This window comes from Sinocyclocheilus grahami, unplaced genomic scaffold, assembly GCF_001515645.1.
Source record: "Sinocyclocheilus grahami isolate Dianchi unplaced genomic scaffold, SAMN03320097.WGS_v1.1 scaffold2085.1, whole genome shotgun sequence".
Taxonomy (NCBI): Eukaryota; Metazoa; Chordata; class Actinopteri; order Cypriniformes; family Cyprinidae; genus Sinocyclocheilus; species Sinocyclocheilus grahami.
Window position 1 is genome coordinate 61,478 of NW_015507264.1, and position 20,081 is coordinate 81,558.

General features: G+C 35.1%; 1 protein-coding gene across 3 annotated transcripts in view; it reads left to right on the forward strand.

Moving 5' to 3' along the window:
• Positions 1–16,879, forward strand: part of LOC107573994 (sorting nexin-13-like) — a 19,738-nt gene extending 2,859 nt beyond the window's left edge. Inside the window, exons 3-20 of one of the 3 annotated variants that reach the window (XM_016260460.1) lie at positions 3,415–3,498; positions 3,575–3,713; positions 3,864–3,952; positions 4,825–4,924; positions 5,019–5,215; positions 5,297–5,401; positions 6,288–6,420; positions 6,512–6,549; positions 6,641–6,710; positions 9,467–9,642; positions 10,958–11,065; positions 11,142–11,252; positions 12,054–12,215; positions 12,463–12,531; positions 14,260–14,405; positions 14,494–14,562; positions 14,641–14,753; positions 16,062–16,879. In XM_016260460.1, the coding sequence (XP_016115946.1) occupies positions 3,415–3,498; positions 3,575–3,713; positions 3,864–3,952; positions 4,825–4,924; positions 5,019–5,215; positions 5,297–5,401; positions 6,288–6,420; positions 6,512–6,549; positions 6,641–6,710; positions 9,467–9,642; positions 10,958–11,065; positions 11,142–11,252; positions 12,054–12,215; positions 12,463–12,531; positions 14,260–14,405; positions 14,494–14,562; positions 14,641–14,753; positions 16,062–16,294 (2,142 nt within the window). In that variant the 3' untranslated portion in view covers positions 16,295–16,879. The remainder of the gene's footprint in view (positions 1–3,414; positions 3,499–3,574; positions 3,714–3,863; positions 3,953–4,824; positions 4,925–5,018; positions 5,216–5,296; positions 5,402–6,287; positions 6,421–6,511; positions 6,550–6,640; positions 6,711–9,466; positions 9,643–10,957; positions 11,066–11,141; positions 11,253–12,053; positions 12,216–12,462; positions 12,532–14,259; positions 14,406–14,493; positions 14,563–14,640; positions 14,754–16,061) is intronic. The other 2 variants (XM_016260461.1, XM_016260462.1) reach the window with 2 other exon arrangements.
• Positions 16,880–20,081: the final 3,202 nt, after the last annotated feature.

Here is a 20,081-nt window from a genome sequence, read left to right on the forward strand (position 1 = left end):
TCTTTTTACAAAGCATTCTGTTGCAGCTGAATAACACGAGCAAAAATCAGCAGCCTACAGAACACTGCAAGAGGAATTTTGCCTATGCTTTAAAAAAAAATACCACAGCAAAAACAACCAGATTAATATAAATTTCAAATATTAAAGTGTTAAAGACAAGTAAACAATCAGTAATAAGATAGGAACAAACCAATCAATTAACAATATCATAAATAAATACAACTGAACAAAATTTCAGGTACAGAAACTGTAATTTAAAAACACTGCATAGATTTCTTTTCATAAATAAAATATAGATTAATCATTTAAAGTTATTAAATATATTCAATCAAGATCAGTGAATGATTTTCTTTTGTTCTTTGATTAACATTAATGACAGGCAGCGCGTTTATTAGGCTGCTGTCTTTTTAACACCGAACGCACGCGGATCTAAAAACACTGTACATGTGTGTTTTCTTTCTCATCTGTTTACGTTCAGGTAAGACAAATACGGCTGTGTCTATGTTGATATACTGATGTAGTTTTCTGCATATTGGTCGACAAATATGAAAGAAGTCAGTTTCGGCCCGGAACAACCTTTTCTACAGTGGAAATGCACGGAACGGTTCGAGAACGGGCACAAACCGGGAACCCGTACTGCGACCTCTGTTCTCTGTTCTTGTGCTTCGTGTGCGCTGCATGCAAACAGGGTGCAAGTTCTTTCCGTTCCTGCACTTAAATCGTTTTAATCACATTAAAATGCGAATGCAGGAATCGTTAAGCAGAATCAAAATGCTTGAATTTGTCTTATCGAATACCTGGTTCTTGGACATTTGGAACCGGTTCTAAAATGGAACCGGTTTTCGATACCCATCCCTAATTTTAATGCATTTATAATTATTATAAATGCATTACACTGCAGTAATTTAATGCATTTATAGCTCAAATAAAATGAGATGAAAAGCATCTGGGGCAGTTCTAACTTTGCAAGGACAGTCTGGCGCTTCTGACTCACAGCCTGTAAGTACGTTTTTTTTTATATTTAAAGAATTTGCCACTGATGATTCAAACGCGAGTTTTGAGCAGTGTAGAGTAGCACTTGTTGTTTGTCGTTTCTCCGATCACAAATGCAGACATGGTTTTATGTTTACGCAGCGAGATACGCAATGCGTAAAAAGACCGTACAAGTCATTATAATCCGTAGTTATGTCCCCACTGGATGCAACAAATACCTCATTTGTAATGGGTTTTAATGTTTTTGTCTCGTCACGCCGGGACACATGGAAACACAGTATGGTAACGGGCATAACATTTCCGTCACACGCTTGAGGTATTCGGCCAACCACACCGCACTGGATAGCTGGCCAATCACAGCACACCTTGCTTTTCAGACCGATGAGCTTTGTAAAAATCGACGCGTTTCAGAAAAAGGCGGGGCATAGAGGAGAAACAATAATGTACAGTATGTGGAAAATAATGTGTTTTTTCTGATTTTAAAGACCTGTAACCTTCTTTTCTGCATTTCGTTGTAATGAGTGAGTAATTAAAATGGTTAAAAATAGTTTTCATTATTTGAAAATAAAATATAAGATGAAAAAAGACTGAAATTTAAATAAAAACAGAAAATATACCCCAAAATTATTCAAAATATTAATAAAAAAAATTATAGTATCTCAATGTTCAAAATAACATTGCTCTTAAAACATTTTCACTCTGCAGTATTTTAATTAGGGTTGGGTATCATTTGAATTTTAGCGATTCCAATTCTTATCGATTCCTAGTTTCGATTCCAATAAGTTAAAAAATCCAATATAAAAAAAATTAAGTCAAACATTTAGATGTCAAACATTTATTCTGTCTTTTTACAAAGCATTCTGTTGCAGCTGAATAACACGAGCAAAAATCAGCAGCCTACAGAACACTGCAAGAGGAATTTTGCCTATGCTTTTAAAAAAAATACCACAGCAAAAACAACCAGATTAATATAAATTTCAAATATTAAAGTGTTAAAGACAAGTAAACAATCAGTAATAAGATAGGAACAAACCAATCAATTAACAATATCATAAATAAACACAACTGAACAAAATTTCAGGTACAGAAACTGTAATTAAAAGTTTAAAAACACTGCATAGATTTCTTTTCATAAATAAAATATAGATTCATCACAATTAAAGTTATTAAATATATTCAGTCAAGATCAGTGAATGATTTTGTTTTGTTCTTTGATTAATGACAGGCAGCGCGTTTATTAGGCTGCTGTCTTTTTAACACCGAACGCACGCGGATCTAAAAACACTGTACATGTGTATTTTCTTTCTCATCTGTTTACGTTCAGGTAAGACAAATACGGCTGTGTCTATGTTGATAATACTGATGTAGTTTTCTGCATATTGGTCGACAAATATGAAAAGTCAGTTTCGGCCCGGAACAACCTTTTCTACAGTGGAAATGCACGGAACGGTTCGAGAACGGGCACAAACCGGGAACCCGTACTGCGACCTCTGTTCTCTGTTCTTGTGCTTCGTGTGCGCTGCATGCAAACAGGGTGCAAGTTCTTTCCGTTCCTGCACTTAAATCGTTTTAATCACATTAAAATGCGAATGCAGGAATCGTTAAGCAGAATCAAAATGCTTGAATTTGTCTTATCGAATACCTGGTTCTTGGACATTTGGAACCGGTTCTAAAATGGAACCGGTTTTCGATACCCAACCCTAATTTTAATGCATTTATAATTATTATAAATGCATTACACTGCAGTAATTTAATGCATTTATAGCTCAAATAAAATGAGATGAAAAGCATCTGGGGCAGTTCTAACTTTGCAAGGACAGTCTGGCGCTTCTGACTCACAGCCTGTAAGTACGTTTTTTTTTATATTTAAAGAATTTGCCACTGATGATTCAAACGCGAGTTTTGAGCAGTGTAGAGTAGCACTTGTTGTTTGTCGTTTCTCCGATCACAAATGCAGACATGGTTTTATGTTTACGCAGCGAGATACGCAATGCGTAAAAAGACCGTACAAGTCATTATAATCCATAATTATGTCCCCACTGGATGCAACAAATACCTCGTTTGTAATGGGTTTTAATGTTTTTGTCTTGTCACGCCGGGACACATGGAAACACAGTATGGTAACGGGCATAACATTTCCGTCACACGCTTGAGGTATTCGGCCAACCACACCGCACTGGATAGCTGGCCAATCACAGCACACCTTGCTTTTCAGACCGATGAGCTTTGTAAAAATCGACGCGTTTCAGAAAAAGGCGGGGCATAGAGGAGAAACAATAATGTACAGTATGTGGAAAATAATGTGTTTTTTTAACCTTAAACCACATAAACACATTGCATTACACCAAATACACAAAATAATGTTCTTTTTAGCAACATCATATGACCCCTTTAACTGATTGATTCTCTGATGTCCTGCAGGAAGTTTTGGCCAGAGGAGTCCTGCTGCCCTTAATTAACCAGCTGAGTGACCCTGATTACATCAATCAGTTCGTCATCTGGATGGTGAGACCTGCCTCAGTTCTTACAGTCCAGAAGCGTGTCATGAATTACCTTTAAGAGGTTTTGCGTGTGTGTTTAGATTCGTGACTCAAGCTGTAACTACGAGGCCTTCTTGAACATCTTAAAGCTGACAGACAAAGCGGCCGAGCTGGAGGCCGTCAAAGACAAAGTCCTGGAGGAGCTTCAGTACCTCCGATCTCTGGACACGGGAGGAGACGGTACACACGCTCACTCATGCTTACTTACGCTAATGTGTTGGAAAATACACAGTGAATTCTAGGGTTTGTTTTGGAAAATATGAGAGTAAGCTCAGGGCTTTATAATAACACAGTTTACTCTTCATTTTCTCTCTCTCTCTACACTCACAGATATCAACTTTATAAAGAATCAAATCAACAGTTTGCTCTTTGTGAAGAAAGTCTGTGAAACACGGATACAACGGCTACAATCAGGGAAGGTAAACAAATCTCTCCTGTTTCATTCACATTTGCTTTATTATAATTCATGAATATTCATTTAAAAACTTTCTGATTTTCTAGGGATGTATATGTTTTCATAGTCATTTGTCATTAATAATCAATTTATGTTTAACAATAGTGTAAATGAAACAATAAATAATTCCTCTTAATCATGGGTTATTATAGTTAACTGAAACTAGAATTAAAACCATTAAAACCTTTTCATTTCTTGAAATAAAACTGAACTGAAATAAAACAAAGCTAGTTGCCAAGGTAACATTTCTCATTTTAATTTAGTTTAGTTTGATGTACTAAAACAACTAAAACTGAAATATAAATTAATAAAAAGCTATATAAACATATTTAAAAAACAACAACAAAATGACTAAAACTATAACTAAAATTAAAATGAAAATATAAAAACTGATTCAAAATATTCATAAAAACTATAATAGTATCTTAATACATTTTCAGTCTGCAGTTTAATGCATTTATGTTTAGTAGGAGTTTGATTTGTTAAATATAATTAAGACTATATAAAATATATAATTAGGATTGTATAACAAAACTATAATTTATATTAATTATCATTTAGTTATTACAGAACATTATACAGATAATTATACAGACAATTAAAATAATTAATTATTGTAATTAATAATAACTTTTTTGGAAAATACAGAAATAACTTTTCCAAAAACATTATAAAATACACGATTAAAATTTAATTTGGCTTGTAACACTCCAAAGAGAAAGGAAAACTTGAAATCGCATCATATGACCCCTTTAACAAATAATTAACATTTCACCTGACAAAATTACTTTTTTTTTGGTATGTTTATGGTACATTTTGGTTGTTTTTCCCAAACAGGAAGTTGACGCTTTGAAACTCGCTGCTAATTTTGGGAAGTTGTGTGTGATTCCGTTGGAACATATAATAGTGCACAACATCGCGCTGCAGTTCTTCATGGGTGAGTCAAGACGGATGCACACAAACTGTCCTCATTAGAGTTACATCGGCAGCTTGTTCCTCAGTGCCTTATCTCTCTCTCTCTCTCTCTCTAGACTACATGCAGCACATGGGCGGTCAGGCGATCCTGTTCTTCTGGCTGACGGTGGAGGGCTATCGGGTCACGGCCCAGCAGCAGCTGGAGGTCTTACAGAGCAGCCAGAGAGATGGGAAGAGGCAGAGCAGCCAGACCACCAAAGGCCTGCTGAGATCTGCTGCGCTCGGCGTCTTCGACCAGTACCTGTCCGAGAAGGTGAGAAGACAAACTTTTTTAACAGTAAAAAATGAGTGAAGTGTCCATGAAGCGATGTTTGACAGGTTTATTTCCACTCAGGCCTCTCCTAGGGTGGAGGTGGACGAAGCGGCTGTAACCAGACTGTCTCAAAAACTCAGTAAAGAGGATCCCACACCAGAAATATTTGATGAAATCCAGAAAAAGGTAATAACAGATTTTTTTTTTTAGCATGTATGCATGATTTGTATATTCTGACCTGCATGATAACTGATAATCACAATTATTTTGCTCAAAAATTATGTCAGTTTGCATGGTTTATTTTTTCTTGTCTAGTTTCCTGATGTATTATATTTATCATATGTATGTGTATATATATATATATATATACATATACATATACACACACACACACTCTTTATATGAAAACTGGTACAACAAGAAGCTTCTCTCAAAAGCCAAACCAGTAAAAATAATATTAACTCCAGCAGTTCCAAATTATGTTCATGTTTTTTTCTTTTAAAACAACAGTAAGTGCATGTTGCAAACACGCAACCCTCAATTGCAAACAATATAGTCAGGATTCATGTTGATTTACTACAGTTCAGGTTTGCTTGCAGATTTCGCTGCAGCAAAAAGCACAAATGACTGGCTTGAGCTTTCATTTGAATATTAAAATATCACAGTGGAGATCGCTAAACTCACATGTGTGCAGGAGCTTTCAGGTATTCTTGACATATGTATGTATATATATATATATATATATATATATATATATGTGTATATGTATGTATATTTAATGAGATTTGGTTCACAATGTTGAATCATCATTTCACCCCAATAACTCATTTGAAAATGTTGAAAATATATTTTAGAAAAGTAAAATATATAAATGTATTTTGATATTTATATAAAAAATATTTTTACTTTTAATATATTTGTGTGTGTGTGTGTGTATATATATATATATATATAAAATCGTGAATTTTTATGAGAATTTAAAAGTGAGATTGTCAATGATTTATCATGCAGCCTTATTATGACTAATAAAAGCAATAAAAATCCCAGTACATGAGCTGTCTGTGTTCCTCAGGTGTATGACATGATGTTGCGGGATGAGAGGTTTTACCCGTCGTTTAAGCAGCACCCGCTATATGTGCGGATGCTGGCCGAGCTGGACATGCTGAAAGAGCCCAGTTACAGGGGTTCAGACGACGGGGACGGAGGTGACAAACTCACACTCTACCTGATCGGTCATCAGTCAGTCTCTTTACACACCACCTCCTAAAATTCATTAATAATTCTCTGTTTCTCCAGAGTCGTTCAACGGGTCTCCAACAGGAAGCATTAATTTAGTATGTCAAATAAAGCCGTTCATATGTAATATTTACATACATCATGCGTGTTTGAGTGTGTTAGGTTGTTTCTAATGCTTGTGTTTTGTAGTCATTAGATGATCTCAGCAGCGGGAGTGTGGATGAGTCTGTTCAGCTTCATGCCTTTATCTCTGATACGGGTGAGAGTTTGACCTGCTATTAACCATTTTAATAGTGTAATAATACCGTACCGTTTCAAAAGTTCAGCTCTGTGTCCTAAACAGGCTCTGAGCAATTTCTGTCCTCAATGAAAGTGACCATTAAAATGTCTTGTTGCTTATCAAAAACTTTTTGTTTTATTGCACTTGGTTACAGCTAGGCATGGGCCGGTATGATAACCTTAAGCAAAAATATCACGGTATCACGGTATTGTTACAGCTCTCAAATGTGTTAATTTGAAATGTCTGGGTAAAAAAAAAAAACGGAACACAATATATTTTGAGCAACATACAGAATATTTGGAACAATTGTATTTGTTTATTTTTTCTTTGATTTGTTTCTGAAATGTGGGCTGTCCTGCAGCTTTTGATGTGGATGGTTGATTTGCTGCTAGAGCTACTGCTGCCCTAAAAAGAAGAAAAATAAAGACTGACATCTTTATTTAACCTAAATCTGTAATTACAGCTATTTAATTTTTGTTATATAATATTCATATACATATCATTTATTTATATAATTTCATATACGTAATTTGATTTAATAATAACCCAATTTGAAGCAAAAACAGAGTGTTCTGACTAGCTTTGTGAAATTATACTGCATGCCTGAACGAAACAAACAGCAGAAGCTCTGAATGAGACGCAGATTCACTCTCTGACAGCAGGAGGCGCTCATGAAACAGCAGATACAGCATTTCCTTGGTTATCGCCGTAAACAAAGCAGAGCTGCGCTGAAACACTGCTTTAATGGGAATTATACGATATGAAAAGAAAATACCATCTAAACGTTTCTGAAGACAGTCAGTTCCCCTCAGAAACACATTCATATAAACCCCCAAATCAATATTGAGGATTTTTTTTCCAATAGTTCGTGCATCATGAACAGTGAGTGATCTGCCTGCTACAGTATTTTTCTCTGTGCGTCCGTCTTCAGCGTCTCTGGCCTGTGTTAACGGGCGTTTACAGACTTCATATTTTCACATAAACGACATTTGGAAAATTATATGCATTGCAATGCAGTTTGTGCAAGTCCAGAACAGAGATCGGCTGCAATAAAACAATAAAGGTCTGCTTGCAGATCGCTTAAGTTCCAGGGGAAGCTCCTTCAGCCGTCATACACACACGTGACTGACCGCTCGCTCGCACCAACAGGAGGAGGAGGAGGAGGAGGGTCATGTTACTCTCTACACTGCACTCAACCTGAGGGATTCCTACACTTTCAGTGTTTGAGGAGACATGAAAAACAGCGCATACCGCACGAACGGTATAACGGAAAATATTAGCTGTTTTGAAACTTTCAAATCGCGGTATACCTTGAATTCGGTAATCGACCCATGCCTAGTTACAACATGATGTAACAATCTGCAGAGGTGAATCTAGCAAAGTATGTCTGGGTCATATTTTATATCCTTATAGCAAAAGAAAACAATAATATTAGAAAATGGATAGTTCCGGTGCTTGATTCTGATTGGCTGAGCTGTGTTCGAAGCTGTTGTAAATGACTCTACAAACACACACCTTTGTTTACTTCTGTGTGTTGCTCTGCAGCTACTTTGTTGCAACCACAACTGTTTCTGAGGAACTAGATTGTTTGGTGGAAGAATACTGTGTTTATTAATATCATTACACTTTATTTGCTCTTTTATTTTGTGAAACCTTACTACGTATATGGAATAACCGTTTTATAAAAGCAATAAACTCTGTGAAGCCGTGGATTACAGTGAATTTATAACAGCTTATAACAGGGTTTTAGTTTTAGGATCATTAGTTCTAACAACGTCCCTTAGCTGTTATAAATTTATTGTAAACCACGGCTTCTTGGGGCTTATTGCTTTCATTTAATTGTGTTATAAATGACTTAAAACATGTTTTTGTATAATGGTAGTATTTGTTGTGCTTCCTTTAATTTATGCTTATTTTGTGTTGAATTAAAAAGGAATATATATATATATAGATATATAGCTGTATTACATTAATAATAATCACTATTAAGAATAATAATGAAATAATGAAAATCATGTCACAAACATCTTAAAGGGATAGTTCACACAAAAATGAAAATTCTGTCATAATTTATTATCATTTATTGACTTCCATAGTATGGAACAAAATTCTATGGAAGTTACTTGGCTACAATTTGGTTTCAAACATTCTTCAAAATATCTTCTTTTGTGTTCAGCAGAAGAGAGAAATTCATACGTGAAAATAAGTAAATGATTTTGTAAATGTTTGGGTGAACTGTCCCTTTAAAGGTCCTAAAATAAGCATATTTTTTATTTTGAGGTGAAATATGACCTGTTTTCACCTGCAGATGTTCTTCGAGTTGGTCTCTAAAAAGGCCCTGATTTCTATTGTATTCAGTTCGATTCTTTTAAATGTTGAGCTGTTGAATTGGATGTTAGTAATGACTCGTGTAGATGGTAATAATCTGTGATTTTTACCAGTGTGTGTGTGTGCTGGTGATCTTTCCTCTCTTCTCTAGTCATCACTTCTTCTCATTTTCAAGCTTCATTTATTTGAAGGAGCAACACTTTTCCTGCCACTGTGTGTTGATTCTTATTCTGTGACACTGTCATTCCATCAGCTTTATTTCTTTATTTTCTTACGTTCATCTTTTTTTCCTCTCTCCCTCTGTTGCTTTGTCTTGTCGTCCTCTCGCTGCTGTGTCTTTCTTGTTCTCTTTTTCCCCTGCACCATCGTTTCCATCGCCCCTGCCTCTCTCTCCCGGTGCTCTGTAGCTGATGCTTTTCTAAACCAACTTCCTGTGGCAGGCGCGTGTAACGATCACGGGAAGATGTACGCCCTCTATACCATCACCGTCGTACGCAAGACCTCCGACGGCAGCGAGGACATCTGGAAGACGTACCGCCGCTACAGCGATTTCCACGACTTCCACAAGCGCATCACAGAGCAGGTGAGACAGATGTACCCTTTAATGAGCGTCACACGTCACCTATCAGAGTAGTTTGTTGTACTGCCTTTAAGTTATGCAGATTTTATATTATATTACTAGATAATAGGGAGAAAAAAAAATCTGCAAAACTTAAAGGCAGTACAACTTAAATCAACATGGTAGAAATGTGGTTAATCGCTTGAGTCTATTGCATTTTTGTTTTATTGGCCTGTCTTTGTGTCTTTATTATGATGCATCGTTGTTTACCGCATTTTACCATGTTTAAAACACAAAAATGTGAAAAATGACTGGATTGAAATTAAATATTTATGAAACCAATACAAGCCACATCCATATATATATATATATATATATAGAGAGAGAGAGAGAGAGAGATGAGATGAAAAAAAAAGTTAATTGTCAAGAATATATATCATAATATATATATATATATATATTTATTTTACTATAGTAAAATAAATATAATTGAAATCTGCAAAACTTAAAAGCAGTACAACAATCTACCCTGATATATAAATTCTTGACAATTTGTTTGTAATTTTATTCTTAAATTTACATCACAATGATGAATATTCATAATTTCAACCCAACTCTCGTAAAAATAATGTAAGTGAAATTTTAAGTAAAACATATAAATATGTATATAGCAAAATATTTAAATTATATATATTTTTTTAATATAATAAAACACAGATAATTTTTATATTTATAAAAAAATTTAAATATACATTTTTACTTAAAATATATATGTGTGTGTGTGTGTATATATATATTGGTTATGTATGTTTTATATATATATATATATATATATATATATATATATATATAATGGTGATGAGAAGTTTTGAGTATTTAAATTTTTAATTATTATTATAATACAATTATTATTTGTATTATTATTATTATCATGGGTGTTCTTGCTGTAAAGGCATTTACAGCTATTTGAATTTAAACATATCCCAAAATATATATAGATGTGGCATGTATTGGTTTTATAAAAATGTCATTTTAATCCAGACCTTTATCTGTGCTGATTGTAATTAAGAATTTTAAACCTGGTAAAATGTGTTAAACAGCGATGTGGACTGCACCCATGTTGGTAGCTGAAATCATCATTAATTAGTCACAATAGTTAACATTTTTATTAAGCAAACATTAAAAGAGACATGTTGAAATCTGTGAATGACTGGCGTTTAAATTCTATAGAGTTTTGTGAACAGAGTCCAGGTTAGTCTGGATTTTTGTGTTGAACACAGTCTGATCTAATGGGGTTTGATAGATGTGACGTTTACTAACCCATGTGTCCCGTCTTTAGTTTGAGAGCCTTGGTCCGATTCTCAAGCTTCCTGGCAAAAAGACCTTTAACAACATGGACAGGGAGTTTTTGGAGAAGAGGAAGAAGGACCTGAATGCTTATTTACAGGTGGGTCAGACGAGGACGGGTGTTTATTTTGGGTTCTGCTGGCTCAGGTGTGCTGAGAGCTGAATGTGTCTTACAGCTGCTGCTGAATCCTGAGATGGTGAAGGCCTGGCCCATGCTGATCCCCTACGTCTATGACTTCCTGGAGAACAAAGCCTACAGCAAGGGCAAAGGAGACTTCGCACGCAAGGTGAGAAACGCCACGTACAGATACGTTTCAAACAATCAGTGTTTTATGTCCAGCAGGGTGGGAGATTTAGCTTATAAAGTTATATCTTGATATAAAAAATTATCTAGGCATTCACACCAGATTTGCACTAAATAACTTTATGCAGTTTTATTTATATGCTCCAACATAAGAAAAAAAGTCAATACACTACTGTTCAAAAGGGAGATTAATGTTTAATGTTTTTAAAAGAAGGCTCTTCTGCTCACCAAGGCTGCATTTAATTTTTTATTATTATTTATTTTTGGCTTTATTTTGATAGGACAGTGTTTAGACAGAAAGTGAAGTGGGAGAGAGAGAGGGGGGTGAGCAGTTGTGCTGCCAGATATTTTTGTGGAAACCGTGATGCATTTTATTTTTCAGGATACTTTGATGAATAGAAAGTTCAAAAGAACATTTATTTGAAATATAAATATTTTATAACATTATAAAAGTTTTTACTGTCAATTTTGATCAATTTAATGCTTCCTTGATGAATAAACTCACACAAACAGCGATTTGCAGCGGCGAAGTTAGCGAAAGGCATTAATTTTCAGTGAGAGTTGGTGAATCGGGACAACCTGAAGAATAGTAGAAAGCTGAGCTGGTTTAATGTTAAATAGCAGCGGAAAAAAAAGACACAATCTGAATGCTGCAGTTCAGTAGGAACAGTGATGAAATCGCTCGCACCTCCATGCATTACTCCAGAGGGGAGCGGCCTAGAGTTGTTGTCTGCTTGGATTCGCCGTTTTTTGTAAACTTGTCCTGTTCTCTGGACTCGGACAGATGGACACGTTTGTGAATCCTCTCCGGAGCTCCATGCGGAACGTGTCCAATGCCGTGAAGTCACTGCCGGACAGCCTGGCCGAGGGAGTGTCCAAAGTCTCGGCGGACATGGGCCGCATGTCCGAGAAACTTGGCCAGGATATTAAACAGTCCATATTTAAGGTAGAGCACATCTGGAGAATCTCAGAACGCAGCAGGACATGCGCAAAAGACCAGAGACCTCACGAACTGGACACTTTTCATGATGGTTGCTTGTGTTGCCTGTTTTTGTGTAACTGGGAAACTTTGTCTGTGCCGTTTCTCAATCATTTCATATGCATAGCTGAGCGGGCATGTAGGAAGTGTTTGCGCTCGACTGACGTGATTTTATGAGGGTTTGTCACTAACTCCAGATGTGTCTGATCCACAGGTGCCTCCTTTAATTGCAAAGGACATCGATCCTGAACACTGCCGCGTCTCGGCCCAGCTGGACGACAATGTGAGTCAACATCAAATCAAAAACTTGGCCAAATCACTCTAGCACTCTAAATATGTGTAAGGCACCGATAAATAATGACATTTATTTTAATAATTGTAATAAGTAAATCTAGTACAAGCTGTGTGGTACAAGACATCCATAAATATTGGTGTTATATTTTTTTCCCGCAAATTATTCTTATTTAGTAATGTATTAATATAGTAATATATTTCTTTATTGTTTTTATTTACTTACAACAACTTAATAATTATTATTATTATTATTAAATACTCTATTTTACAGTACAATAGTATTATTACCATAATATTGTATGTCTTTATTAGGGATGTAACGATTCACTCAACTCACGAATATTATACTTTTTTTAACAAAATGAGATTTAAGACAAATTATAAATTAAATGTGTCCTTTTATTATTGCTTGGACAAAATGCTGCACATTTCTTTGTCAAATTGAAATATAACACTATAATAATATACTAATATAGCACTTGTAAATTATTGCTCTTTTGTTGGTTTTGATTGCTTCTATTGTCCTCATTTGTAAGTCGCTTTGGATAAAAGCGTCTGCTAAATAACTTAAGGATGTCTATGAAGTACATGCAAGTAATTAATATAATGTTAAACATTCAATATTCACTGGAAAGTTTGTAGTTCGGTCAGATATGTCAAAAGTAAGTAAAACAATGCACAAGTTACTAAAGTTATTTGACGGTAAGGAGAGCGAGAGAGAGAGAGAGAGTCCGAGAGCGCGCACTTCTGTTGCATAATCTTGATTGCATCCATCGCATTCACTATAAACAGCATTTATTTTAAACGTCAAGCATACACAATAAAATAGTATGCATGCACTCGTATAATGTATAACGAGTGGTTCCCTGCATTATTTTAGGAAAACGTTTTGTGATTACAGTATTCAGCTGCTGCAATGGAGCAGTTCTAATGTGCCATTAAAATGAACAGTGAAAGTAACAAAAACTTATACAATACATTTTAACAGGTATAATTAAGTGTGGAAATAATTGAAGGTAATATCTGTTCGCTAAATGAAGCCAACTAACATTATTCATATTTTTATTAATTATTATTTTTATTTTGTTTCTTATTTGAGCAGCAAATCAGCATATTATAATTATTTCTGAAGGATCATGTGAGCATGATCAAGGCTAGAGTAATGGGTGCTAAAAATTCAGCTTTGTGATCACAGGAATAAAATACATTTTAAGATAATTAAAATAGAAAACAATTATTTTAAATTGTAAATATTTCACAATATTAGGTTTTATATATGAAAATACAGGTATCGGTATCGGCAAGTACCAAAAATGAAAGTATCGGTATCGGACTCGTTCTGAAAAAAGTGGTATCGGTGCATCCTTAATTACCATAGTAATTCATTTTTAGTTGATTTTTAATTTTATCATTTAATAAAATAATATTTATTATTATTATTATTTTCATCATTGTTATTATCATTATTATTAAATACAGATTTTTTTTTTTTTTACAGTACAATAGTATTTTACCATAGTAATGTATTTCTTTATTGATTTTTATTTTGTATAATTGAATAAAATAATAATATTTGTTTAATAACAAATAATTTATTTAAAATAATTTATCTAATTAGTTTGCATCCCTGATACATTTTTCCATGGCTTGGAACGAGATTTGAATGAGATTGTAGAGTTGAAGCTGTCAGTTTAATGAATGTTGTTTTCATGTACAGGTGGATGATAATATTCCATTGAGGGTGATGTTGCTGTTGATGGACGAGGTGTTTGATCTGAAGGAGAGAAATCAGTGGCTGCGCAGAAACATCAAAAACCTCCTACAGCAGCTCATCAAAGCCACGTCTGGAGACACCATTAACAGGTGCCAGACACACTCACATTATGACTCGCATACGGTTGCATTTCTGCTGTCTGTTCAACGGTGAACATTTGTTTTCGCTTCACTGCAGGAAAATCGTAGATCACGTCGACTACATGACCTCGCCTGAGCAAGTGTCTGATTACGTGAAGAGATTCAGGTGATGATTTCACTCGCTGTCTGTTTTGACATGTATGTGGTTCTGCTGCTGCTTCTGACTGGGTTTTTGACCCCGCAGAGACTCCTACTGGCCAAACGGGATTCTGGCCGAGACGCCGCCCCGCAGAGACAAAAGCTTATGCATGAGGACACGAGTGGCAGCCAAGACCACACTCCTGGGCATCATGCCAGGTACACACACACACACACACACACACACACACATTACAGCCTGGATCTTATGACACTGAACATGCAAACATTTCTGTGCACTCACAGCATAGACTATAGTGGAAAATCTGCAGTTATTCTGTATTATCATATAATCCAAAATGTTTAATAAATGAATATGCAAGGAGTGGGGGGATATTTTGAACTGTGAATAATGTCCATTCTAATTCTGTTCATATATACTGAGCTTTCTGAAAAATTCTACTGTAGTATTCAAAAGCTTGGGGGCGATAACATTTTTTAATGTTTTTGAAAAATCTCTTCTGCTCACCAAGGCTGCATTTATTTGATCAAAAATACAGTAAAAAAAAATGTTTTTGAAAAATCTCTTCTACTCACCAAGGCTGCATTTATTTGATCAAAAATACAGTAAAAAACAGCTGCTCAAGAAACATTTCTGATTATTATTAATGTTGAAAACATGATCCATTATATTTTTCAGGATTCTTTGATGAATAGAAAGTTCAAAAGAACAGCGTTTATTTGAAATAGAAATCTTTTGTGACCTTAGAAATGTCTTTGCTGTCATTTTTGATCAGTTTGATGCATCCTTGCTGAATAAAAGTATTATTTATTAAAAAAAAAAACGATGCAAAGACCCCAAACTTTTGAATGGTAGTATAATATTTGTATGTTTATATAATAATATATACATATATAGTACCAGGGTTTATTATGGTTAAAATAAAACTAAAATCATAAAATAATTTTTGTTACTTGAAATAAACATTAAAAGAAATAAAATAAGATATTTAAATGTAAATATTTTAAATGTATTGCATTTATTTATTTCATTTCAGCTAGTGATTTTCACTTAGTTTAACTTGATGTACTAAGATAACTATATAGACATAAAAATAAAGCCTAATAAAAATTCTAATGAAAACAGAAAATATTAATTAAAAACTAATTCGACCATTAATAAAAACTATAATAGTATCTCAGAGATACCAAGATAACACTGTATCGTATGTCCAATTTAATTTGTATACATACAGTGCCTCAGGTAGAGTGATATATATACTGTACAGCAAATCTCCACTGCTTGATTGCTTGTATCGTCCCAAAACTATACAAGCAATATAATAACAAATAATATAACTATATTATTGTCCAGCTCTAATCTGCTAAATGCGACTATAAGGCATAGAGATATTAAGATATTATAAGCATTAACATTATGATTTTGTGTAAAGCTGCTTTGAATCTATTATGAAAAGCGCTATACAAATAAATTTGACTCGACTTGAAATGTTCTCCTCCCATCAGATGAGTTGAAGCACATCATCGGGGCGGAAACCACACGCAAGGGCATCCTGCGCGTCTTTGACATGTTCCAGCACCAACCGCTGAACCGCCGGCTGGCCTGCGTCTTTCTGGAGGGCTTCCTGGAGACCTTGTTCCCTCAGTACAAGTTCCCCGAGCTGTTCGTGAAGCTCTACTCGCGCTCGCCGCGCGTGCTCAGATATTCACAGAAATTGCGCAGCTTGCACAAGAGGTGACAGACGGACGCTTCTCCCGCCGACGCAGAGGGGGGGAGGAACCAGCGGCAAACGCTCAAACACACACCTCCCTCTTAGTGCCTCGTGGCTGTTCTCGTTTCAAGCACTGTATTGACACGGCCGTAGCATAGAGGAGTCATTTTATCATCGTGAAGCCTTCGGCACCTCGCTCACGTCTGAACCACTACGAAAGACTGCAGCGCCCGAGCACTGAGCGATCGCTATTTCCGTTTGCCGTGCATTTCTGATCTGATGTTTTGAATGACACTGTGTAGATATATACGATTTGTTTGGTTTATTTGGGGTTTTTGTATTTGGCATTGGTCGCCTCATCGTCAATACTGTATGGTGAAGGAAATCCGACCGAAGCAATCTATGCACCTTAACACTCATTACAAGCAGAACCATATGAGGAGGGTCGGCAGCTGTGTATTATGATCATTTTGTGGCACTGAAACTGAAATAGGCGTAACGTTATCCTTTTCAGCCTTTTGCTTACATGTAATACTTGAGCTAATCTAAAATGACTTAAAGGAATAGTTAAGGCAAAAATTAAAATCTGTTAACAATTTACTCATCCTCAGGCTATCCATGATGTAGATGAGTTTGTTTCTTCCTCAGATTTGGAGAATTATAGCATTTCATCACTTGCTCAGCAATGGATGCTCTGCAGTGAATGGGTGCCGTCAGAATGAGAGTCCAAACAGCTGATAAAAACATCACGATAATCCACAAGTAATCCACACCACTCCAGTCCATCAGTTAAAGCCAAAAACTGCGTGTTTGAAACAAACATATACATCATCAAGACTTTTTTAACTTCAAACCATTGCTTCCAGCTAAAATACAAGTCCATAATCTATAATAATCTATAACCTCCATTGAAAAAGTCCATCTCCTGTTGTTTCTCACATCAAAATCCATCCATATATTTGTTTAGAGCTCATGATTTGTTTTGGGTTGTTTTTGTTAAACGGTGCTTGATCTGTGCAGATTTCTCTCCTGATTCAGATGACTTTCACTTTATGAGGTGTTATTATGGACTCGAAACAACGGTTTGAAGTTAAAAACACCTTAATGATGGATTTGTTTCTTACAAACACAGAGCTTTTGTCTTCTGAAATCATTAACTGATGGACTGGAGTGGTGTGGATTATTGTTTTGTTTTTATCAGCTGTTTGGACTCTCATTCTGACGGCACCCATTGGTGAGCAAGTGATGCATTGCTACATTTCACCAAATCTGTGACGATACAAACTCATGGATGGCTTGAGGGTGAGTGCATGAACTTTTCCTTTAATAATTATCTAAAGCCCTCAAACATATCAAAGCGGACAGAGATGGTGGAATTCAAGCGTATATTTGCATGACCGTTTGAAACAGCTACATGGAGCTCATCGCATACAGAGATATGCTTTAACGAATGTACGTGTCGATGTTTGTGTGCGTCCTGTTTTTATAACTCAATCCAGTGGAGGGTCTGATGTGGGTTTTTTTTAAACGTGCTTTATTTTAGAATATCAAGTGTAGCACTAAACTGCGACTGTCTGATGCTGAAGACTGTTTCAGTGTGAGGTATAGATTCAGCCTTAAATACACGACCAAGAGACGCGTGTTTAGACGTAGCTTTCACACGGATGCGCCCTCATACACACACACGTAAAGAAGATATCGACTGTCCGAATCAGGTTTTCAATCAGAGAATGTCATTCGTTTTTGTGCAATATGTTTCTTTCATGCATGTTATATAATAATCATATATGGGATAGTTTTCAAGTATATTCGAGTGAAGCCAATCCAAAACCACAGGAAACTCTTCAAAACCACCGAAACATTCCGTTGTTGTAAATGGCTTATTTTAAAGGACTTGTTTTATAAGTCTGGCTTTTATGCTCGTGTTGAACTTGGGGATGTGTTTGTTTTTAATGTTGCGTCGCTCCTGCTGTTTTCTTGATGGATTTTGGTGCGTTTTGCTTTTAGGAAACGAGTGAAAGCACATTGTAGGTGAACGGATGATCAAAACATGCAAAGACAAGAAAGACGCTGCCGAGGTCAGCACATAGATCTTAAACACTCTTTCTTACTGTTAAACACTCTCCAGTCATGTTTGATAGATCTACACTTCACGAGAACATGCATGGGTCATATTTCACCCCAAGCAAATTATTATTTTTTCATTGTGACATGCTTTTTTATGATGATTAAGCACGTTTTTGTATCATGTGAAAAATCTCATAAATATATATTACAATTTAAATTGTTCTATAATAAATTATAACATTAAAAACCTAATTAAAATGATAATAAATTATAAAAAATGTATTTGTTTAATATTTTACATAATTATATTATCATTATTAATGTGTTTTATGTATATTATACATAAAAATAATGTTATTTAAATTATTAACAATACTTAAATACAAATAAATTATTTTTATATTATGTAATAACTAGGTTCTTTGATTTAAGGAATGAGAATTGGGAAGAAATATCATGGGTATAACTTTTCATTTCATTGTCTATGCAAACATAATTGATTTATTTAGATTTTGGAGTGAAATATGACCTATAAATGTTCTTTCCTCTCAGGTTTCACAAGATTCAGCCTTGGGACCTGGTTCAGATCAGCAGAAATTGATGCGAATAGATGAGAACTAATTGAGTGTTTTAATGGAAGTAAAAATAGCACTTGAACTCTTAATTGAAGGGTTTTGAAGATTGAGTTGCTCTTGTTTGTGGCTGTTTGCTGTGATTGACCAGCAGTTTAACTCATGTGATTTGCCTGAACTGGTCTTTCTCTACTGTGATTGGCTGGCACTGAGAAGCTAAAATCTGCTGTGATTGGTCGAGTCACACAGGAGCAACTTCCCCTTTAAATCCACCAAATGGTCGACACAGATGTTTCTGATTTGATTTTGTTTTCAGAATCCCCGTACGTATGAATCTATGAACATGAACTGTGCATATTGGTGTATAGTATGTGTCAGCGGTGTGCCTAAATGTACTGTCAATTATATTTTCTTATTTTTCTTTAACAAAATAAGTCGATTTGAATGTCACAGTCGTTTTAATCGACTGAAAAGGACTCTAAAGGAGTAGTGTGTTTGCATTATGCTTCTAAAACATTGATTTTGAGCAGCTTTACTCAGTATAACACTAATAAAATTAACTCCAACTCACTGCCCATTTCAGCATTTTCTGTCTGAATGATTGATTGAATGAATACTGTGACGGATTCAAATAAAGCCTGTTTGATTAGGAATTAAGAATGGAAATTTAAATAAATGCAACATTCTTAGCTGTTACTGTACTTATAAAATCAAATCAACGTCAAATTAAAATGCACAAGATTGGGGAAAAAAGGAAAAACTATAGGAATAAATGTGAATTTTGTGTGTAAATTATTATTTTGTTCTCCCTGATTAAGCTAATAATGAAGCAGATAACACCAGGAGTCTGATTATTTTTCTCGCTTATTTTGAAACAAAATAGGACTGTTTGACCAGTTTTTTTTTTTTTTTAACTTTCAATCAAAGGCTGTTGAGTTAATGTCACTGAAATACTGAATTTCAAAGCATATGTCTATCCATCCATCCGTCTGTCTATCTGACAAATATCTTCCAAAAGAAATGGATTATTAATCATGTTATTATTCCATCACAGCCACAAAAACTTAGATAACGGTTAACAATAACTGAGATGTTATTTCTCTGATAAACACTGGAGAGCGCCATATACTTTATACTGCTGCGTCTTAAACTCAAAGTATGCATTCATAAAAAAT